This window comes from Trachinotus anak, unplaced genomic scaffold (assembly GCF_046630095.1).
Source record: "Trachinotus anak isolate AG129_WGS33_773 ecotype Australia unplaced genomic scaffold, CSIRO_AGI_Tana_v1 ptg000009l, whole genome shotgun sequence".
Lineage (NCBI taxonomy): Eukaryota > Metazoa > Chordata > Actinopteri > Carangiformes > Carangidae > Trachinotus > Trachinotus anak.
Genome location: NW_027273860.1, coordinates 2,278,208 through 2,302,500, shown reverse-complemented (window position 1 = coordinate 2,302,500; position 24,293 = coordinate 2,278,208). Strand labels below are relative to the sequence as shown.

The 24,293-nt window shown below is 42.0% G+C and overlaps 1 protein-coding gene across 10 annotated transcripts in view; it reads right to left on the bottom strand.

Moving 5' to 3' along the window:
- The window catches only part of tnikb (TRAF2 and NCK interacting kinase b), a 52,336-nt gene that overhangs the window by 22,968 nt on the left and 5,075 nt on the right, over positions 1-24,293 (bottom strand). For 5 of the 10 annotated variants that reach the window (XM_071484494.1, XM_071484498.1, XM_071484495.1 and 2 more), the window contains exons 3-16: positions 15,353-15,409; positions 14,950-15,075; positions 14,540-14,650; positions 13,564-13,654; positions 13,336-13,466; positions 11,781-11,835; positions 10,818-10,896; positions 9,262-9,437; positions 9,112-9,178; positions 8,207-8,405; positions 7,095-7,211; positions 5,904-5,990; positions 3,056-3,250; positions 1,353-1,649 (exon numbers count right to left, since the gene is read on the bottom strand). In XM_071484494.1, coding sequence (XP_071340595.1) covers positions 1,353-1,649; positions 3,056-3,250; positions 5,904-5,990; positions 7,095-7,211; positions 8,207-8,405; positions 9,112-9,178; positions 9,262-9,437; positions 10,818-10,896; positions 11,781-11,835; positions 13,336-13,466; positions 13,564-13,654; positions 14,540-14,650; positions 14,950-15,075; positions 15,353-15,409 — 1,788 coding nt within the window. The remainder of the gene's footprint in view (positions 1-1,352; positions 1,650-3,055; positions 3,251-5,903; positions 5,991-7,094; positions 7,212-8,206; positions 8,406-9,111; positions 9,179-9,261; positions 9,438-10,817; positions 10,897-11,780; positions 11,836-13,335; positions 13,467-13,563; positions 13,655-14,539; positions 14,651-14,949; positions 15,076-15,352; positions 15,410-24,293) is intronic. The other 5 variants (XM_071484500.1, XM_071484503.1, XM_071484505.1 and 2 more) reach the window with 3 other exon arrangements.

Sequence of the window (24,293 nt, the reverse complement as noted above, 5' to 3'; positions counted from 1 at the left end):
GTGGATTTTTGACCTGAGTTTTCTGCTCACATGTGGGGACTTTAACCCACCAACAGGTTTACAAACACCAGGTAACACACGTTCAGCAGCCGAGCTGAGACACAGGAGTGAATCATGTTTGTTAAGTGTGTAAAATAAGGAAAGAAAGAAAACCTGGAATTAAAGATAAAGTGAATATTGAGCCTGAAAGAGGAAATCTGATGTTAGTTTGAGTTGCTGACGTTAGTACCTGTTAGATATTTGATCCCATCACAACACAACATGCAATAAAACAGCAGCTCTCAACCTGTTTGGACCAAGGTGCTGCCTACGAGCATCTCACACCAAATCACCCTCACCTTTTATTCCTCTACGTCAACAAACAAAACAAACACCACGTAAACATTCACCAAACTTCACCAGGACTGTCAGAATGAATTATAATAAAGGTGAAGGAGCCAGCAGGTTGAGAGCCGCTGCAGGCCGACCTACAGCACCCAGTCCCGTCAGTCACCTGTCAAAGTGGAGGCTGAAGAGGAAGATTAAAAGTTGTGGAGAGGAAAGATGATGGTGTTTATTTCCAGCAGTTTCCACACTGTTCCATGACGTTTGTGTATTTTTTGCACCAAATGAATTTCTGTTTCCGGACAGTTAAGTTAAGAACTTAAATGCAACGACGCCTCAAATTCAGCATAAAATAAAACTGATTTCATTTTGACAACTGATGACATAATTTTAAATTAATGTCCAATATCAGCTGTGGCCATAATGGAGGTCACTGTGGTGTAAAGAAGAAGGGAACATGTGGAGTTTCTGACCAGTAGCGGCGCAGGTCTTAAACTAGCAAAAACACATTGCACCAGGTCTGAGATTGCGCCCTGTGGGACGGATTATCATCACATTTGGTGCAAACATTTGTGCCCCCCTGAGAATGAACTGTAACACTCTTCTTCCTCCACATATCGGCATCATCAGGCCAAAACTAAGACGCTGAACGCCTTATAAGAACATGTTGACGTTAGCATTTAGCACAATCAGAGACATCTGATATAATTCAGGTCTATAATAAATGAAGTGGGATATAGTCTTGGAATAAAACACTTTAAATGCTGTAAAGACTGGAAGAAACAGCCAGAGTCTAAAATCCCAGAGAGAAACGGTGAGATGAAGGGATGAGAAAATGAAAGAAGAGGAGATCATGTCATTGTCTGCCGGCAGCCCCGAGTTAATGTGGGTGAGTCCTCCTGGTTAGAGAAATCAAACAGTTCAGACAGATTAAAGGGGGAGTAGTCCAGGGTTAGTGACTCAGCCCGGACAGACAGGCTGAGGAGGAAACCAGGGAAACACTGAGGACTGGCCATCCTCCCACTGACCCGGCGGCCTGGGCTCCGGCCCCTGCTGTAGGGGGTCTGGCCCCTGGAGTTGGGGCTCTGCCGGCGCATCACTGGCCTGGAGGGGTTGCGTTCAGGGACACAGGTGACATGGATTCGAGGCACGTGCAGGTGATGCCTGGAGGGACTGACGTGGGCGGGGTAGGAGGGGGGGCGGGAGCGAGGTTTGTAACCGGGGAGTTTGAGCAGGTTGTCGAGGTTGGGGTCTCGCATCATCTTGAAGGAGTGGTGTTTCTTGGGAGGGACGCGAGGCGAGTTGCTCTGAGCTCGACGCATCACCTGGAGAGCAAGGTCAGAGCAGGTAAAACAACGTGCACGGCGCACAGTCCTGAGAACACAAGGTCGAGCAGGTGACACACCCTCCAGCAGCCACACCTGTCAACACCTGTCGACAGGTGTGGATGAAACAGATTCACCTGAGTCTGTCTCTACAGTGAAGAAGAACCTTTACAAGATGCGTCTCCGTTCTTTGACTCAAATAAAGATGGCAACCAGAAATGTTTAGCTGGACGCCATCTTTGTTTGGGTCATGCTGCCGTGCACCTGTAGTATGGAAATATGTTCCAGTTTATTAAAATGACCTGCTGCATATTGATCATTTGTCTATTGTCTTCTACTTATCTTTAATAAAACAGGTGTATTCCTGTGAGTAGAAACACATCTCATTATTCTTTTACTCCTTTTCACTGCACAGTAAACTGACGTGTTTCGACTTCTACAACCTAGAGATCAATTTAAACGTGGATTTCCATGATGGCACTAAAACCATGGCTACAAGAGGAACTACATGTAGAAGAGTCTCAGCGACGGAGACGCCTCATCAGTGAAGGCGACTCAGTACTTTTCACTTTGAATGTGGGATTCATCACACTCTCCTCTCTCTTCTTCTCTTGTTTTTTAAAAGGTCAGTATGACGTCTGGACTGAAACTCTTCCTCTGACAGAAGCAGCAGATAAAAACATAAGAAAAGAACTTCACATGTAATATTGTCCTGATGTTGCACCTGAAAAAAAAAAAGGAATCAGAAAACACAGAAGCAGAGCTGAGTCAGTCACAGCTCAGACGACACCTGAAAGGTAGAAAAACTAAACACAACACAACACAACACAACACAACACAACACAACACAACACAACACAACACAACACAACACAACACAACACAACACAACACAAACACTGACATCCTGTTAACCTCCAGGGATCCTTGCTGACCTCACATCAGCCTCCGACTCGGCTCAGGGAGCGTTTGTGTTCTCATGAATGTAAATCTCCCACTTTACAACCGACTCAGCTTCGTCATCGTGGCTGAACACCTGTTCCTGTGTGTTTGTGTGTGTGTGTGTGTGTGTGTGTTTTTGACTACAAGCTGCTTTGTGCCTCAGTGGGTGTACTCCTGTTCCCACATGGAAACCTGACTTTTGTCTTTGTTTACAAAGGTTCTCCTGCTCACATTTGGATTTTAGCAGAGCTGCCTTTGAACCTGCGAGTGTGTGTGAGTTAAAATATCAAAGCATGCAGTCTCACTCCTTCACCGGCCTTTAAACGATGAAAAATCTTCAGATTTTAATAATGAAATTCCACATTCCAATGTCTCCTCTCACTTTTCACTCATGTTTGTTGTATCTTCAGTTTCATTTTTTGTGCAGTAAAATGTAAAAAATAAATACTAGTTGATTTTCCTACCTCTTTGGCCCAGGCGGGCTTGTCGTTGCTGCCGGGCGCCTGGTCCTTGTAGTGGTAAAGCTGCTTCTTGTCCTGCGGCGGCCGCGGCGGCTCCTGCTGCTGCTGCAGCGACACCAGGTACGCTCGCTCCTGCTGCAGCTGCCTCTGCAGCCGCTCGGCCTGCCGCTGCTCCTCGATCTGCTTCCTCTTGTACTCCTGCACGGCGGAGACAGAACAGAGGCGGGGTGAGACGGAAAAAGTAGAAATGGTGGAAAGATGAAAACACAAGGACTGAAAATTCAATGCACAAACAGTCACGATGCTGCATTAACCTGTTGGGTCCCTGTTTAAACTCCCACTTTCAGCTGTGTGTGCGTTTCATTTACACCAAACTTTACATGGCATTTATCAACCTGTGCTAATGACATATGAAAATAAAATAATGAAATTCAAATTGAACTTCATTATTATTTATTATTTAACACTTCAACATGTATTACTTAGTGTAAGCATTAAATTATCTGCTCACTTATTATTTGTTGTTTTTTTGTTTTAATTGTTCTTGGATAATGTTCAGATTCCAGGGTGAATGTATGTTACTATAATTTTATAATTCCACTATAAAAAATAAACACTATTACAACAACTTATTGTATGTATGACTTTCTTTGCATCAGTAAAACATATTTGAAAATAAAACAAATTGAACTAGATTTTGATACAGGACCTTTCTACAAGACAGGACCTCAAGATAATGTAATAATGCAAAAACAGTCTCAGCTGATATTTTGTTCAGAGCCTCGGTGTTGAGGACTTTGCTGATTTGATAATCCAGCATTACATTCTGTCCTCTGCCATGAAAGTGAAGCACATTATATTTGATCTTAATCTAACATCTACTGTTGTTTCAGACACTGAAAAGCTTCAAAATGAATGTAGTTTATGATTCATACAGTATCTCTCTCTGAGGAAAAGATCACAGCTGTATTGCAGCTCTCTGCCTCCATCTTGTCCATTATTTACAGTACACTAATCAGGGCTCCCCCTCATGTATTATTGCTGATATAACACTAATTAAAGGCCTGTTTACGGATGAAGATTTATTCTTTTAAAGGGCTACATCCATCCAGGATAAAGAAATATTACAATTTAATTTTTATGACATAACCAGAGGTTTCTGAAAGCAGAAAATGATTCTGTGGACAGTTTCATGCAAAACTGAAAGAAGACTGAATAATTTTTATATAAATGTATTTATCAGTATTCAGTCTTTACCTCAGGGATGTAATTCAGCTTCAGAGCATCATTTGACAGTAAAACATACCCAGACTGATGAAATGCTCCTCATGTCATGAAGGCTAACAGCTTTTTCAAGGTGACCTACTGCACTGATTCACTGACTCATGCATTAGTGCCTTTACATGAAATATTAATTGATGCAGTCATAACAGAGTCAGTGACTGAAGGAAACATGCAGAGAAAAGGCTTCCACGCTGGGCTTTGACAGGAAGTTTCATTATATATATATCATTTTGTTATAGCATGGTCTTAACATACAGTATCACTTTAATATTCATCTGTATCATCGCAGAGAGACAGAATTTCTTTATATTTATGAGCCGTTTTCATTTCAGACTCAGTTTGAAACTGAGCTCGTGTTTCTCACACCTTCTCGTCAGTGTAGAGCTCTGGCCTTTATCTGAGCTGTGTGTGAAAGTCTGCAGCGGCCTCTCAGAAACCCAGGTAGATAAACCTGGACTCCTTCTTAAACAGCTGACTGTTTCCGGACCAGACTCTGCCGCCTGGTTCGACGTCATTGAGAGAGGTCGACAGTATCACCATGAACTAATGAAGCGTGATTGAAGCGTGACTGAACCCGCCACGCCCGCCGCTGTGCGTGCTGATGGATCTGATGTTTGTGAATTCCAGTGAGCTGATGTGCGACTCCGTGTCGTCTCAGTTTGGACGGAGCATCGACCGCCTTCGCTGAGTCACGATTTCGTTAAGTAAACAACAAATGGAGTGACATGAAATCGGTTCTCGCCAAGTCCTGTACCCTTTGCTGTTTCCATGGTCACCAACCTTTAAGCTGTTGTCATGGAAATTTTTGTCAATGTTGTCTTTAACACAAAAACTCAGGGAAGTTCTGGATCCTGTTCTTTAATCTTGGAGTTGTCCAGATTGTGATGATGATGATTTGTTTGGATTTTAAATTAATCTGGATGTTGTCATAGCAACAAATCCTTAAACCCAGATTTGTTAAAGTCCATTTTACTGAGAGTTAACTAGATTAGGACCATGTAGTTTTAAGGTAAACACCAAAAGATATTTGTTTTGGGGTTTTTTTTCGATTTATAATGAAAGTGTTGAGATAATTTTAGAAGAGGACGAGGATCTTATTGTGAAATCATACAGTAAATACACTTCAAAATAATGGTTATGACACTAAAAAGAAAACAATACAAATGTAAATTAGTTTGAGATGCTGATACTAAACAACACCTGTAACAATGCAGCAACACACAGCAAGAAAACCAGAAAACCATTTATCTGTTGTGCTTGTTGGGATCAGCTTTCAGCCAATCATATGATTATTGATCAAGATTTCAACTCCTTTTGTCTTTATTTCAAAATAAGAGTGTGTTGTTTTTCAAGATAACTTAATCCAGGATTAACAAATCAATCCTGAGACTGTGAATTTTCCTTGTGCTAAATAAATAAACCTGCCTTCAAAGAATCAAATTAGCTGGATGAGAATATACAGGATTGTTTTAGCCTGATAGCAGCAGGTTAGCCTGGATTAGCTGAGGCACATTTGAAGAGCAGGGCCCGATGCCATTCGTTAGTGTGTGTCTGTGTGTGTTGTTACCAGCAGTAAGGCCTGCTCCTGCAGGAGCTGCTGCTGCAGGATCTCCAGCTGCCTCTGCTCCTCCTCCAGCTGTCTACGGATATACTCCTAACCAATCAGCACCCAGGGCCAGAACGAGACGCGTCCAATCAAAGACCACCAAGGCAGGTGAGAAGCAAATCGGAGCCCAGGCAACCAGTGACATCAGCAGAGCAGGAAATAGGAGGAAAGAGAATGAAAGAGGAGGACAGACAAAAGTAGATTTATTGAAGAGGTGTGAAAGTAGGGATTTAGTCAGGAATAGACGAGGAGAGATAAAGAGAGAAACAGCAGGGGGCTGTAATTAGTGGAACAGGAGGACGTGCTTATTAGTGGAGGAAGGATGTTAAAGATCAGCATGAAATCAGTTGTGCGGGAGGCGGAAATTTATATGTGAAAGGTAAAAGTGTTACACTGCAGGAAAAGTTAACTATTAGTCGTTAGTCATCACATGACTAATGAAAAGCTCCCGTCTCCCCTGAACTGCAGCATTTCATATGTGGAGTTAGAGCATCTGAGATTCTTCACGTCTCTCCCTGTGTCCAACTGCACATCAAACTATGAGCAAAAATATTACGGGCTCGATGGTATATTGTACGGTATAAATATTCTTGGCTTGGTCTGTTGGATATATTAAAATCAGTTAAAGGCACTATTGTCATATTTATATAGATAAATAACTTTAAAAAAACAGTTATTAATACCACATTATGTTCTGTGGGCTAAGCAGAAGCAGAGGGATTATCTGTGGACGTTTGGTAAAAAAAACATCTGAACTGTTTAAAAAGCAGTTTAATCTGAGAGTACGGCAACAATGTAGTTGCAGTTTAGAGGTTGAGATATTCTGATTAAGTTAACTTAATCTGGGATTAACAGATCAATCCTGAAGCTGCTGAATGCAAAGCACTGTGAAATGCCACAGTGTATGACGTGTGAACAACAAATAAACTGGCCTTGAGCAAATTAGCTGGATAAGGATATAAAGAATTTATTCAGAATATACAGGAAGTCGGGTTTGTGTTCCTGTGAATCTTCTCACAAACTCAGATTTATGTGCAGTGGAGGGCGAGCGGAGCAGAGAGAGGAAATCACCAGCTCAGTGAGCTGAGCAGAGGCCACGCCCCTCCGGATGACACTTGTGATGTAACGTCTTTCACTCAGGTGTTTTCTTACCTGTTCTCTCTCCGCGTGCCTCCTCTCCTCCTCTCGACGGAGCTGCTCCATCTCCTCGTACCTCCTCCTCTGCTCTCGCTCCTGCTGCTTCCTCAGCTCCCGCTCCCGACGCTGTTGCTGCAGGCGGAGAAGATTTTACACAACAAAGCTTCAGCTCTTTGTGTGTGTGTGTGTGTGTGTGTGTGTGTGTCTGTGAAGGAGTTTGTCATGTCTGGTGGCTTCACCTCAGTCCTGCAGGTTCACAGAAAGTTCACAGGCTGATATGTGATCAGTCACTTTTGCAACACAAGATCATTTTCCCTTAATTGAATTCTGACACATTGCAGACAGCATCTAAATAAACAGCCTGCTAGTAACCTGTGCATGAATACAGTATAGGAGAGCCCTGTGGGACGTTAATCTGCGATCAGATTAGAATACTGCCGACATTTGTGATCTGTGTGTGTTCACAAATCACTTTTGTGAAACGAGCTCCTCAGGGATTCAGGGACTGTGTCACCAATGTCAAGATATGGACATTTGTGTTGGTTTAAACCGTGCAGGAAGGAGCCTGTTAGAAAAAGAGCTGCTGTAACTTGCTACAGTTTGTGTAAATTTCAAATTAAAATGAATGAATTAACTTAATTTAATTTAATTTAATTTAATTTTTTTAATTTAAAATTTTAAACCTGTCATCGAGGTAAACACCTTTTATCAGGTATGTGTCTGCCAGGCTCCGTCACAGCACAGCACGGTGCAGGTTTACAAGTCAGATGGAAATCCTCTATTATTATCCTGTGAATTGTTTTATTTTATTTTGTTCTATTTTTTATTTTATTCTATTGTATTTTATTTTTATATCTTGAGGGATGAGGATTTTAATTGTATGTAAAGCACTTTGTAAACTTTATTTTTAGAAAAGTGCTCTATAAATACAGTTATTATTATTATTATTATTACTATTATTATTATATTCTATAGTTTCCCATTGCTCTAAGTATCAGAGGTGACAGAAAACCGTTTAAATTTCGCTGCTGATCTCTTTAAGTTCACCTGTGAAAAACGCGTCCCCAGGTTAAATGTGTTAAAAACAGGTGTGTGTTGGTGTCTCAGGTGATGCATCAGTCACAGACCTCCTCCAGCCGCCGCCTCTGCTCCTTCTGCTCCTCGATACGTTTCTGCCTCTCGGCCAGTAGTTGGCGCTTGTGTTCCTCGTTCTGCTGCTGCTCCAGCTGCTGGCGCCGGATCAGCTCCGAACGCTCCTTATTGGCCAACTGGAGACGCAGGAAGTCCCGCCTCAGAGTGGACTCCCCAGGGATGTTGATGATGGAGCTGGGGAAGGACCAATCAGAGGAGAGTTAGCAGCAGAATTACACCTGTCTGTCTTCCTCTTAAACGATTCATTTAACTGTATTAATTCTTTATTAAAGCAGATCAATGCTAATAATAATAATCAAGTTTTTTGTAGTTTAAATTATCACAGCAGTAGTTGTGCTGAGGCAGTAAAATTATTTAACAAATGTTAAATTATTTCTTTATTCTGTTCTGTTTTCCCTGAAATAAACAAACAAAAATAAAAGTTAAAAATCTAAAGTGAAGCTGAGTAAATTCAAAGTAGCAGTAAAAGTGGCCATAGCAGTAGTAGTTGTACTAGAAGTAGTGGAGGTAGTAGTAGTGAGAGTACCCACAGCAACTAATGTAGTAGTAGCAGCAACGGTATTAGCAGAAGTAGCAGTATTTGTGTTGCTAGTAGTAACTAGTAGCAGTAGTATCAGTGAAGTTGAAATACATAGAGTAGTACTAACACTAACAGTATCTAAAGAAGTACAAGTAATCGGAGTAGTAGACATAGCCATAAGAAGTAGTGGCAGCAGTAGTTCACCAATAGAAGCAGTAACAGTACTATCAGTAGTAAGATTAACAGTACTATCAGTAGTAACAGTACTATGAGTAGTAAGATCAGCAGTACTGTGAGTAGTATGATTAGCAGTACTGTGAGTAGTATGATTAGCAGTACTGTGAGTAGTACTTGTTGTACCTGGGCTCTCCGATGTCCCTCTCTTCGTCCTCTTCCTCGCTCCCACTGTACTCGTACTCAGTCTCATCTGGAGAAACAAACACAGACTCCAGGTTAATGTTCACCTGTGTGTTTTTATTTTGTATCAGCTGACCCTTCCAGCGTCCTCACCCCTCTCCCCCCTCCTCTTCTTGGTGCGGTCGATGTGGTCCTTCAGCTGGATGCGGACCTGCCGCTCGTTGGGAAGGTCCCTGATGAACGGGTGCTTGAGGAGCTGCTCGGTGCTCGGTCGCTGGCTGTGGCTCTTCACCAGGCAGCTCTCGATGAACGACTGGAACTTCTTCGACCTGGACACACACAGGACGCAGCAGCAGAATTACCACATACTCTTTAAAGACCCTGAACTCAACATCCTACTTCAGTAAATATTACCATCCAAATGTACTTCAAGTATCCAAAGTAAAAGTACTCATCTCATTATGCAGAATGGCGGTTTTCAGAGTGGTAAATTATGGAGCCTCCACTGTCCCAAAAAATTTTTTCTTTAAATCATATTCATCGTAACTTATTCTCTTTTAAAACAAAATGAAAAATAACATTTTTCTTGTTTTGTTGCAGGACAAGTTACAATTTTATCGTCCTTATTGGTGATGTAATGTAAATGTACAACAACCTAATCAGCCACATAACTAAAAACATTGAATTTATATTAAAGAATCATATTTTATACACAGATCATATGTTTTGTCTGTAAAATAAAGATATAGATATATGTAGTGAAGCCTCTAAAATGTGGTGGAGTAGAGGTAGAGGATTTGTAAAAAGTAAAGTACTTGAGTAAATGTACATAACTGACCAACCTTCAGAGAAACACATCAACTTGTATTTGTAAATTTAAAGTTTGTGGATATACATGTCGATTTAAGGCAAAGATCTCATTTTAAATACAAAAGTATAAAAACTATTAAAATACATAATTTAAACAAAATTTGAAAGTAACAAGGTGCTAAGAACAATACACATATACACTAGAGCACAGTAAAAACAACAGAAAAATTAATTAACAGTATATAAAATAATGTATCATTGTCCTTGTACATAAAGAAAATGAAATGAAAATAGTAAGTAATCTAACACCTGGTTTCATATTTCCAGTAGGAGCTGGTATGAGTTTCTTTTTTTTCCAATTCAAGATTTTAATTTTATCAAAGTTTAGATAATAATGTAACACAAGAAAACATATTACAGTAAGTCAATGAAGGTAAAATGTGCGAACCAATGAAATATAAGGAAACACAGTGTAATGGTTTATTTTTCTCCCTCTCTGAGGACTTGTACTTTCTCAACATTCACAACTTAAAGATCCTTAAAAATCCAGTTTAAAGTCTGAATGTGAGAAAAATCAGTTTTTCCATTTTAAACCCGGTTGTTCTTAATCCCTTAAACTGCACTGTTACACAAAAATGTGTGTGTGAGATTGTGTTTGGAATCAGATTACAGCTGAATGTGGGAAAATAATCAGTTTACCGCAGTGCACATGAACACACCACGATCACAAAGGGCCGGAGGAGGAAATAATGTGATAGTGAGACTGGAAAATAACCAGAGAGCAGCAGAGCAGGGCAGGTGCAGAGGAAATTTTATTCCCTCTGTGTGTGTGTGTGTGTGAGTGTGTGTGTGTGTGTGTGTGTGTGTGTGTGTGTGTGTCTGAGCACAAAGTGACTCACCACTTCTTAGACTTGAGTCTGGGGGCAGGATTTCTGGGGATGAGGAAGAGCGCTCGCATTGGATGCATGTCACACAGAGCTGAGGAGGCGAGAGAGGAGAGAAGAGGGGGAGAAAAAGGAGAGGAAGGAAAGATAAAAATAAAAAGGACAGAAGAGATGAAGAGATGAGAAAAGAATAAAGGCAAGGAAACAAGAGAGAAGGAAATGAGAAGATAGGAGAGGAAACAAAGGGGCAGGAGAGGAGAGGTGAGGAGATGAGATGAGACGAGAGGAGAGAAGACAGGAGGGGAGAGGAGAGAGGAGAGAAAAGGAGAGGAGGAGAGGAGAGGAGAGGAAGGGAAAGTAAGAAGGAAAGAAATGAAAAAGGAAACAAAACAAGAGAGCAGGAAATGAGGAGATAGGAGAGGAGAGAAAAGGCGAGGAGAGGAGAGGAGAGAAAAGGAGAGTAGGGGAGAAGAAAGGAGAGGAGAGGAGAGGAGAGGAGAGGAGAGGAGAGGAAGGGAAAGGAATAAGGGAAGAAATGAAAAAGGAGACAAAACAAGAGAGTAAGAAATAAGGAGATAGGAGAGGAAACAAAGGGGCAGGAGAGGAGAAGAAAGGAGAGGAGAGGAGAGAAGACGGGGGGAGAAGAGAGGAGACACCACAAGACAAGAGGAGAGGAAATGAAACAAGGAGACAAGAGGGGATGAAAGGAAAGAAAAGAACAGGGGACAGGAGGAGACATGAGGAGATGAGACGAGAAGAAAGGCGAAGGAGGGGAGAAGGGAGGAAAGGACAAAATGAAAGGAAACAAGACAAGACAAGAGGAGGGGAAGGGAGGAGAAAAGAGGAAAGGAAAGGCCATCAAAGGAAAGGAAAGGGAAAGTCAGAGTAGAAAAGGAAGGAAACAACAGATTGAGAGTTTTAACTCAGTCCTCGGTGTCGGCTGATAACAGTCTCATCAGTCTGAGGTTTCACACTTACGTGGAGCTCCCTCTGCCATCTCTATAGCTGTGATACCGAGCGACCACAGATCACTCTGCAGAGAGAGAGAGAGAGAGAGAACTGAAAACTTTCACATCCTCAGAAGGTGTTACCGACTCACCACGTCACGTCTTTGTGAGACCGGTCCACTGGTCAGTGTTCGTGTTAAGGGATAAAAATACAGACACAAACTGACCCATCTGTCCCTGCTACTGTAGACTCCTGGTTCATGATAACATTTTATCAATGTTCCCGATCTGCTTCTGTTTTTAACTCACTTCATCTGCAGGTTTTCACCAACAAACTATTTAAAGTTGATGTTAACGTTGTGAGATTTCCTGACACCTAAAGCCTGGGGGGGTGGGAGTTAATGGCGTCTTAGCCACGGGCTCGCCGCAGGGACTCATCCTGGCCCCATTACTGCACATCCGTCACACAGCGAGGGCCGCAGGAGTCGGCCCGGACGCTGCGGAGTCAGTGTTTTCAGGCGTCTCTGTGAGGAGACTTCACACGGGTCTGTGCAGTCGTGTGGCGACGATCACAGATTAAAACCCACCAGATATGATCACTGAGATTTTTTAAAGGTCAGCTGCCGTTATTCGTTACAGCTACGAACATTTTGACTGTGATTGATGAGAAATTGAACTGGAAAACCAGTTTTTTTCATATGCTTATTGTTCACACTGTTGGCAGACACTCTGTGACATCACTTTTCTTTAACAAATCACTGCAAATGTTTGGTTTTCTTTGCATGGTGTGTTAATGACAAATGGCTCCCTGCAGGCACACAGCTGGCTGAACGCAGGTTGTAATGTTGGATGATCAAAATTCAATCTCAGGACGTGGAATAACTGATGACAGCCGACGTCGTGTTGTTAAATAACCAAAATTCAACGTCTTCCAGAAAACTGGAACTAGCCAACATTTGGTTTTAACATCAGCCCGATTTTCATTTCCAACCAACGTCCGACTGTAGACGACAGAACATCTGGAACAGACTGACGAGGAACGACAATTATCTAAAGACTAGAATAAACCTGTGTTAATTAATATTAACTCTAATGACTCGCTCTTGTGTAAAGAATCAATGCTGGCTCTTTAGCTCTTTGCAGCTTTTAGCCTCTTTTAGCTCATTGTTTTGGTCACATGTGCATAAGTTTAAGGTTCAATTCAAGCAAAAATTACAGTTGTAAACATAAAGCACAGGAAATAAATACAGAATAAATAAAACATTAATAATAATAATAATAATAATTTGAAAAAACATTAAACTCTATTCCATAATAAAACACATCTCAGCAACTGAACTCAACCTTCACCCACAGGTCATGAAAACCACCTCAGTGAACCGTGGTTATAAACTGTACTTGTTTCCAAAATAAAAGCTCAGGTGAACCAAGTGATTACAACCTAAGCAGCAAAGTAAACAGTGTCTGGTCTACATGCAGCAAATACGGCACTGTGCAACACAGACACGTGATGAAGGTGGTCACGTGACATGTACATTCACACACACACACACAAACACACACACACACACACACGTCAGGTCTACCTTGAAGTCGTATGTGGCGTCTGGGTTCTCATCACAGGCGATGACCTCCGGGGCCATCCAATAAGGCGTCCCGATAAATGTGTTCCTCCGCCCCACCGTGCGGTCCAGCTGAGCGCTCACGCCAAAGTCAACTGCACAAACACCAAACACAGAGTCATTAAATCACTGCTTCTCTTCTTCTTTTGGTAAAACATGTAACTCACAACAGTCACGGTGTGTGTGTCTGACCTAGTTTAACCTCTGCGTTCTCTGTCAGCAGCACATTCTGGCCTTTGATGTCCCTGTGGATGACCTTGTGCTGGTGGAGGTGGGTCAGACCCTGAAGACAGAGGGAAAAGTGTTATAATGTTATATAATGTATGTTATATAATTTGTATATTATTATATTATCTTTCTTAAATATTGGTTATTGCAGTTTCTTTGCAGCTTTCTTTTCTCTGCACTGCCACTTTGCTGCTGTAACACTGTGAATTTCCCCCCTGTGGGACTAATAAAGGCTTTTTATTTTATCTTATCTTATCTTATCTCAATTAAATTCTGTTTGATTACCCAGCATTTTAAACAAAGGAAACCCTGTATATAGTACTAATTATCCTTCATATTTCCTTGCATATAAATATATTATTGAGACGCCATTTGTTTAATATGGTGGATGTCTGAATGCTACAGTAAAAGTGATAATTGTAAACTCAAAAGGCCAATAAAATTTTCATTGCTGAGTGTAACCTAAATCTGTCAGATACAACAGGGAGAGTCTGAAATCTGCTCCCGATAACTGGGTATTTTGTGTTATGTTAATTTATTTAATCATTGACTTTAGCTTGTCTCTTCCTCTAGAGATTGTCAGAGCAACACTAGACTTCTTGCTTTTTCACAATAAGTGTAAGTTACAGATGATTAGTATTTTTGTACCCAATTTATGTCTGTGCTTGTTGTAACTCATAAAAATAAAGTTAATAAAAAGGCCATTAAAATTAAAGTAATAAAAGGCTAATAAAATAGAAATAATATACCTCTGTGGTATATGGTAATAACAGGGAATGAAAGAAAGTGCAAGAAAAAAATGCAAAACTACTCAAAACATGAAGGATAAGATTTGGGTGTTCCTCAGGGAACCATGTGGGGTCCTCTTATGGCTCCAACTGTGAAGTTTTTTACAACAGCACACATAGCAGAAGTGGTGTTGTTCAGTTTGGGTCCTCACCCTGAGGATCTCCCTGCACACGTAGGCGATCCACTCCTCCTTCAGAGAGTTCCCTTTGGTGTTTTTGATCAGGTCTGTCACCGAGCCGGCTCCGCAGAACTCCATCACCAGCTAAACACACACACACACAATGTTCATGCGTCCTGACTGGTAAATATACAGATATTACAGGAAACTGTGTGAAAAGCTTGCAACTGACAGTCGTGTGAGTGAAGCCATTTTTTGGAGCGATCTGGGAAACGTTATTGAATCTGAGTCCTGGGAATATGGAGCGCTGTGTTTGTGAGCCAACCATGGTTTTATAGATACATATAATCCAGTGCTTTAACCTACAGGGGTTTAAGAGAACCAGCTGACCCCGGTGCACAAAGAACAATCATGTGTGTGTCTGAGCTCCATGATGTACACACCCATAGCTGGTCATCCATTCCTGGAGGGTTCTTCTTGACAAAGGCTCCATAGTAGGTTGCGATGTTCCTGTGGTGGCTGTACTTCTTCAACATGTTGATCTCTGCTTTAATCTCCTCCTCCTCATCCTGACACACACACACACACACAAACAGACACACACACATACAACACAATGCTCATATGCAAATTCTGTGCTCACTGAAATGTAGAATTGAATCCTGCAGTAAATCAGATGAAGAAGAAACCTCCTGCAGCAGAGTCTACTCAGGACAAACTGCTGCTCAAGTGCCCTCCAGCTGGGCACGCTCAGTCCCGCTCAGCCCCAAAATGTGTGTGTGGGGATGCACAGATTTATTTAAGGTTGTGTGTTTGTGTGTGTGTGTGTGTGTGTGTGTTACTTACTCCTGTGACGTCCATGACCTTGATGGCAGCGAGCTGGCCTGTCTTGACATGGCGACCCTGAAAGTTAAAACGACACAGACACTGATCAACATCTAAAACAAACAAAACAAAAACATTTGATGACAATTTAATCATTTAATCTGTGTGTGTGTCTGTGTGTGCTTTGTCACAACACACACTACTCCTGCAAACACACAGCACAAAGGCTTTTATAAAACACATCCGTTCATTTCCTGAGTTACGAAATAAAGAAACACTGATTATCTGTATTTATGAAATCTGCACAGAGAAGAAATGATTTGATCTGAATGTGTTTATGTTTCTGGAGATTCAGATGTGTGCACAAACATAACAGTTCTCTTAGCTGGTAATCAATAAAAAACAGGTTCCAGTTGCATCACAAACCAGTACTGACACCCTGAGAACTGGATGTATTAAAAATATTCACAAAACGGGCGAAAAGAAAGAAAATGAGAAAATTATAGCCTGAAATAATTATTGTTGATAGTTGCATGCTTCCAGTAAATGAGGTAATTACACTCAAATATTAGGGAATTAGATAATTGTTTCCTATCAGTGATTAACTACAATAAGACTGACAACAGTCCAACAGTCACACAACAGGCTCGTGGTGAAAGACTGCAGTTGCATTTCTGCAGTGACTAGACATTATTTTGCCAGACTTGACCTGAAATGCACCAAATTTAGCTCCCTGGGTTTCTCGTTCAAACCACAGTCCTGCCCTCACTGAGCCACACGTCCCTGCAGCAGCATCAGACACGCGAGTCGGTCGCTGCACAACCGTCACCACAGTGGAAGTTATTTCAGTGAGAGGTCATTTAGTCTTAATCAGAGAAAGATTAATGTGTGTTAATGAGTCAAGTTTAGATTCAGCTCTGATGAAATGAATCATTTACCACTGTGTCACATTTCACGTATTAATGATGATCAGCTCCACAGGCTGCCTTCGGTACAACAGATCACGTGTTAAATTCTCACATCTAACAAACACTCACGAGACGTGTTTCTGTGACTTCCGTCTGCAGACGAGCCCTGCAGACCTCGTCATATGAAACTGACCTACACCACACACACTCTACACTAAACTTGGTTTCACAAGCTCCCCTTTTAAATTCTAGCTGCTTCTGCATTAACTGCAGCTACACATCAACCAATTAGGATACGGCTACAAACCAACCAACCAATCAGAACACAGCTACACATCAACCGATTAGGGTACAGCTACAAACCAACTAATCAATCAGAATACAGCTACAAACCAACCAATTGGAATATGGCTACAAATGAACCAATCAGAAAAGAGCTACAAATCAGCCAATTGAAATATGGCAATAAATCAACCAATCAGAAAAAAGCTACAAATCAACCAATCAAAATATGGCAATAAATCAACCAAACAATCAGAAAAGAGCTACACATCAACCAAACAGAATCTGCATGTGATTTTTCTCTTGCAGATCCTTTAATCTGAAGCCTGACTAGATAAAACAATCAAGATATTTCCTTATTTCCTTTCCTATGACCCCTCAGATTTCCCTTGCGACCCACTGGAGGGGACTCAAGCCACAGGTTGGAAACTAGAGTCTGTGCAGAGGTAGAAACTGTAACAGTGGAAGCTGAGTCTAACCTTCCTCCTCCAAACTCTGAAGTCGCTATCACAGCTGTTAGAGCGAGAAAGTGGAAATTCATCCACCTCACCACCACCAGCACCCCCACCCCCCCATCACACTCACACAAACACACACCATTTCCTCATGGTAACCTAGCAACAGGCCTGGCAGGTTGTTTAGTGAGGGCAACGAATGGGGGGATGGAGGAGGCAAAGTGATGGCAGTGTGTGTGTGTGTGTTGGAGAAGGGGCCATGATATTTCACACTCTGGGTCACTTGCACATGTGAGTCGCTCAGACACACACACACACACACACACACACACACACACACACACACACACACACACACACACACACACACACACACACACACACACACACACAGCGCCTTGGTTACTCAGTGTTGCATCAGACACTGACTGTATCTGTATCTGAGAGGCCGAAACCACCTCAGACAGCGGAAAGTCTCTTGTTCTCTTTTTTCACGTCTGTCTGTCTTTGTGCGTCTTTCATCTTTTTTCCTGTGTAATATCACTCATCCCTCTGTTTCTCTCTCAGTCAGTCATGTTGCAGCAGCAGCAGCAACAGCAGTTTTCAGGGCAGGTAGGAGAGGATCAGCTTTGAGACGAAAACAGAAAAACTTAGTATCTCTGTCGATCCACAGCTTTATTCACTCTGTGTTTATCACAGTGGTTGTAAAAGCACAAAGAGTGGAGTGGTGAGGGTTATTTATCAGAATTTATCTTTTTAAGACGCTCACTGTGTCTGATGGTCATATATTCTTGCAGTGAGATGACAGAGGACACATCAGACCCCGACCAAGCAACGCTTACAAACTGAAGAAAAAGTCAAGGAACTGGATCCACCAGAAGACGACGGATGTAAAAATGGTGGTTTTTGTTAGAGCTGTGTTTGGACAAGCTGTGGCCCCTGTCAATCTTAAAGCTGAGACTTGCCACAGGTTATAGACATTTACTGTTTTCTACTTCCGGACTTTCTTGAATAAAAGTCTTTTTGCAGAAGTCCCGGTTCCAGATTTGTGGGGATTCAGGGATTTACTCAGCAATGTCATCATCCAGATAACTCAGTAAACCTGCTGCTTGGATGTAAGGTTAAGTGTGTGAAGTGCTGCTGTGACTGAAGGACAATTGGCAGCGATCCAACGCGATGAAGCAATAAAAGGCGAGGCAGATAAAGCAGAGGAAGAGATACCGTCTCGGAGAGGCTCTTTGTTTTGCTATCGCTCCTCCTCCGACACTGATGGTCGGCCAAACAGTCTCCCAAAGGTGACGCAGAGCTCCCAGTGTGTGTTTGTGTGTGAGTGAGAGATTAAGGCTGTATTAAAACAGGACCTGAATCCTCACACACACATGCAGCGAGGGAGAGATAAAGACGGTGACAGAGCGAGAACAGAGGGAGGGAGGCAGGTGAGGAGGAGGTTGACTGGAGATAGAAAAGGGCGCAATATCCTTTTGAGGCAGCCTGAGGCGTAAGAACACACCTCGAGCCCTGTGTTCAGACAAGCCTCACATTCCTCACCTGAACACAAGCCCTGACACATTGAGACTGAGACAGAAACAGACACGCTGAGTTTCCAGCCCTGTACTGTAATATCACTGGAAACAGCAGCAACAGCTCTCAGTGTACGATAATGATAGAAATGCAGGAAGTGACTGTAAAAGGTTTATTAATTTCTGAAAAACATCATGCATGTTGCTGCTCCTGTTTCTAAAGAGCCTTTTATCATTTTAAGACCAGCAGCTGTTGCATTAGAGACTAAATAGAAAATGGAAAAGTCTTTTAGTTGCAGATTCATCTGCACATGAAAGCCAGAGCATTAAAATATCATATCCTGGGCTACATTTTTAATTGGTGTTGCAATATGAATTTCTGCAGAAAACTAGGGTTGAATGCCAGGAAATGATTCCCAGGATTTTTTTCAGAATAAAATACCAGTATGATCCAACCAGTCTGTGCTGGTTGTCTACAAGTGAAGAATATAAAAAAGATGCCCACTCCAAGCTCGACTTGTCATAGCAGCAGCAGTTTCTTCCAGTTGCTCTTCATGCTAAAATGGTGGTTTACAGTTTAGCTGTGTGACAAAAAGATTTCTCAGAGTACAGGCCAGTGTATGCATGAACCGAGCTGGTTTCTGTGAGGTGTTATCAGACCTCGACTGGAGGCAGACACTCAGCGGTGGGCTGATAATCCTCCTGTTACAAAGGCAAAATGGAGATAACGCTGTCAGACAGTCTCTCCTGGAAGGTTTTCATGGTGTTGCACTAAGTTGTTCACAGAAATTGTTCTGTAGAAAATGACAAAATGGAGAAAAGTTCAAACCCTGCAAACTTCTGGAGCTGCATGAAAGGGGCCTGATTGCATGATAGTTTCAGGAAGTTACAAAAATCATCAGATGCGGCAACTATGAGCTGCTTCATCAGCAATCCAGTTCAACAGGTGGAGCACTGAGAGCACGGACAGCCTGGATTTAGCCTGTGTCTCAAACAAGCAGGGCTTGTCTCCAGGGCTGAAAAATGAAGCCAAGACTCAAGTGCCAAAAGCTGCAGTTCCTCTACTGAGCACTTGAGGGGTTGAATTTTTATATAACTCACCAGTTTAAACTTTATTAAGGCTTACAGTTATGCATAATTGAGGGCGTGGTCTCTTTGATTGACAGGTGGGTGAGCGTATCCGCCACAAACCAGCATGCACCGAAGTCTTAGCTCCACACATGCCCCTCCTCTTTGCCCATTTTTGGATTAGCTGGGAGTTGGGTGGGTCAGGCTCTGCCAAGATGGCAACAGCGCAGCAGCCCGCTCTTCAGAAACCTGCGGGTGACGTCACAGAGGCTACGTCCATCTTTATGTCCACTTTATGGTCTCAAACCAGCACAACGCACAGAAACAGCTGCATGCAGTTGATTGGATAATTCATCTCATCTTATGAATAATTCTCTGTAGTTCAGTGTTTAAAATCAAGCCTCATTTATAGTGACAAACACCAGTTTTTCTAGAGGAACGCTACAACAATTTTAAAACGATGGAAAAACACTGAACCCTTTCTTCTCTCTAGATTCATCTTTTTTTTTTTTTTTTTTTAAATGGAGCAGTGAGTTTGCATTCTGAGCTAAATCAAACATTTCGTGGTGTTTGCAGCTGATTCAGAATAAAAGCCCCCCAGCTGCCAGGACTCTGATGGAAATGAGACAGGAATGAGGAAGGAGATGTGTGTCTGCACAGTCTCACCTAAACGCCTCCAGCAAAGGAATTCATTTATGACAAAGGTTTGACACATGAATACCATAATTAAATGTGTCTTACTTTCATTATATATCAGAAGTTGCCATGTTTACATTCCTGCAAGAAGCACGAGACTGTTCATGTAAATCATCTAAAAATAAAAAACACATACTGTATTTTCTCTATTTGGTATATTCTGAAGAATCCTCACTTAACTAACAGTTGTTGATGGGGACAGCGGTGAGGAGAGGAGAGCTGCAGTGCGACAGATCAGGGAGATATTCAGAGAGTCAAAGCGTGCAGGTTGAAGGAGCCTCTCTGAGTTTGGATCAATATAACAAGTTGAATTAACTCCACTTTGTGAACGCTGATTCACTGACTAATCCAATCCAGGAAAACTCTCATTGGTTGAGCCTCGTGTTCGAGCTTTTAACACCTGAAACAGGAGGTAGGTGTGATGAAAAGGTCACGTCTGTTGAACCAGACCTGCAAATGTGCTGATTAGAGAGACATCAGATCCTAAACTTGCTGACGGTCTCTCTGGATAACAGAGAATCAAACCTCTCAGTGTATCTTTCATGCTTTTTCGCTCTCTCGCAGACCTCGCAGTCTTCCACCGTCATTCAGATATTTCTTTTTTATTGCTCGCTCACTATCTGTAACTGTGAAAGATTACAAAAACTGGGAGCCAGGAGGGGAGGCGTGAGCGGCCCCGAGTGTAGAGAAACGATTTGAAAGCTGCTGGAAAACGTTGGCAGGGAGGATGAATGAAAAATATTCTGCTCTGGATCCAGAAATGTCACAATGTCGGAAAGTAACTAAGTATTTTCACTCCAGTGCTTCAGCTTCAGACGATTTCCATTCTGAATGACTTCCAACTTGTACTCTTCATAACAATTTCCTAGAAATCAGCACGAAACTGCAATTTCTTATTAAGTTTCCTGGAAGGAATGATGTAATTTGGCACGAATTATAGAGAAAATGGAGACACCTCTCATGAATTAATTCTAATTAATTTCTATCTTAGCGTTGAGAGGGTCAGCTCAAGTGCAAGAATCTAGAAAACCTGGAATATTTACGCAGGTTTCCTGCTATTAAAATCTTATATTTACCAAGGACCGTACCAATTAAACAATATGATCAATCCTGATTATATATATTCATAATTAATACAGTTTTTTTTTTATATTTGGCAGAGTTCACAATGCTCCCTTAGTGGCTCTCTATGTTTCCTCTGAAGAACTACATCTCCTCTGTTTTCCACATAATCACCATTTCTTGGTTTTAGTTGCTATTTTTAAGTCAGGACAACTTAATAAAATTAAGTAAACACAACTAAATTTTACGTAAATTTAACAAGAGACATAAAGTTAACATAACTTAAGACAAATAGTTATATTGACTTAGTTTTTTCAAGGTAATCGGTGTCCCTGATTTTTTTAATGTAACATCAACTTGTCAGATTTAACAGTGAATAAAAACATGGAGAATTTTTTCCTCTATCACCCAGTGTTTATTGTTTTATCCTTTACAGTTTTTGAAGAAAGTGCAGTGTGTTGTCCAAAGCTCCCATAGGTGTCGCGGTTAAACTGAGCTCTGAAGTTGAGGGGGTTTTAAAATTGCAATAAAATCTCAACCGTTCACTTTATTGTATTATCGTTGTCTTTACTGAAGCCTTGGGACACCAGTAGTGAAGAGATTTCTTCAATAGGACTTGTGCATTGCCCTCAAGGAGGCGATTTTCGAATATAGGTTTTATATTAAAAGCTGTTGTCTGCTCAGGATACAGAGGGAACCGTCTTTGCACCAAGCAGCAGCTACATTCAAAATTTATGTTTCATATTTTGTGTAAAATCCTTTGCAGCCAACGACAGCCTGAAGTCTTCATATCTTCCCTGGTGATTCTTTCCCAGAGCTTCACTCAGCCTCCTCCAGCTCTCGCCTGTTGTGGGGTCTCTGCCTCCACTGAATGCAGCTGAACCAGACTGAGATCAGGTGACTGACTCTTCACCCTCTCTGGTTCATGGGACATGAGCTCCTCCTTTTCTTCTTCACCCTTCCCTCTCTCCATCATAGTACATGTTGATTTTGTGTGTTTTTGCATCTTCCTGTTTTTGAGGTTAGTGAGCCGGAGGTTTGCACCTTGTGATGAATCCTCCGAGGTTGCGGTCGTGACGTCTTCTCTTGATCTTTTCCGCCTTCATCCTGGAGCGCGTTCTTGACTTGCTGTGCAGTCATAAAGGGGTTTTTCTTCATCACTGAAATGATTCTTCTCCTCGGTCCATCAGCTCGTTTTCCATTGTCTTGTTTTCCTGCATGCATCTGCTTTTTTTTCTGTAGATTTTGACAAACCAACAACCTCCGACATCTCTCTCTCTCTCTGTCACCTCCTCACTGCTTATACTGACAGACAGCTCCACCCACACCTCGAGGCTCTTTTGCACAAGAATGAAACAAGAAACATTTTCAAACATCTGTCGTACTTTGTGTTCCTGCCTCTTTTTCCAGGCGCCTGGTGGGCAGGGCAGGGATCACCAGCTCCAACTGTGATCACCTGTGCCCGGTGTGAGCAGCCTCTCCCTCCCTGCAGGCAGCTTTTTCATTAGGATGCTTTAGTCCTTTGTTTGCTCCTTTGTTCTATTTTGTTTTCATGTACTTACAACACTTGCACACATGCACCACTCATCATTGGCTGTTGGAACCGTGGTGTCCTCTGTTCCGTCATGGCCATACGAGCCAGGTTGTGACAGTAGCCAAGTGTCCAAATACTTTTGAACCCTTCCAATTTGGGCACTGTGTGTTTAAAAGGTTATATCTCCCTCATAGGTTCTTCCAGTATTGACGCAAAGCTATTTAAATCAGAGCTGAGGATGGGCCCTTTAATGTAGTCTCCATTATCTTATTTTAAACTGCAGGTGTTGAGTGACTGTGTGATTTCTGTACAGTCAGTGGCTCCTGGCCTGTGATTTTTGATGCACTTAACACCTTCATGTTTATGTCTGAGCATTTCCATACCACACAGTCAGTCCATAGGGGAGGATGCTATTACATTACCTCTGCACAATATCCTGTCATGTGGAGGAGAGCTGTATGTGGTGATTACTGAGGTGGTGCATAATTCTGAATAGGTTTTTATTGATGATATTAAGACTTTCTAATCCCACAAGGTGCCTGCTGCATGCAAACACACAACAGCAGCAGAAACGCAAAGAGTGCACGTACAACAGCGTGTGTTCATGTGCCCAGAAAAGGAGGCAGATCCTTATTTTAAATGTGATTTAGCATCATAGCGTGGATACTGCAGGTATTGTTCTGCCCACCCCTGTCTGGTGCTGCTGCTGAATGCTGGATTTTTTTTTGTTTTTTTTTTTAGTCCAACATCTTAATTTACCCACCACGCTCAGTGATCGACCTCAGCTTGTCTTCATTTTGTCCTATCAATCATCTTGGCAAAGGAGGCGTCACCTTGTAGAGACGGTGGATCAATAGCTAACATCCAGCAGACAGAATGAGTGTGTAGAGTCTGTGTGTGTGTGTGTGTGTGTGTATCAGCAGAAAAGTGTGAGTGTGTTAATTGCTCTCAAAATGAGAGAACACAAGCAAGGCCTCTCTGCTGTGTTGCTACAGCGTGCGCGGGCGTCTTCCGGCGCCTGACAAAGAAGAAAGTTCAGTCTCTGGCCTAAAGTCAGACGCTGTTGACTCTGTGAGCTCATGTCGGGATCAGGAGGAGACGAGCATCAGGTGACTCCGCACAGACTGAGTCACCAGATCTCAAAGCACGTTTTTCAGAAATCACACTGGGCACACACTACATTATCTTATCCCTGAAATGTCCTTCATTGCACCGGTTAGTTAGCAGGTGTTTCTCAGGGGGTTATTAATGGTCTGAGTTATTAAAATGATATCGATGTGAAAAGATCAAGGATGAGTTCTGATAGTTGGTTCAGTTTTGAATCTGACTCTAACAATAACAAATCTCTTTTGAGTCATTAAAGAGGTGCAGAGAAGTGAAGAACAGGCAGCAGCTTCTCATTTTAAAGCTATAACCTGTAACAACTGGAGCTATGTT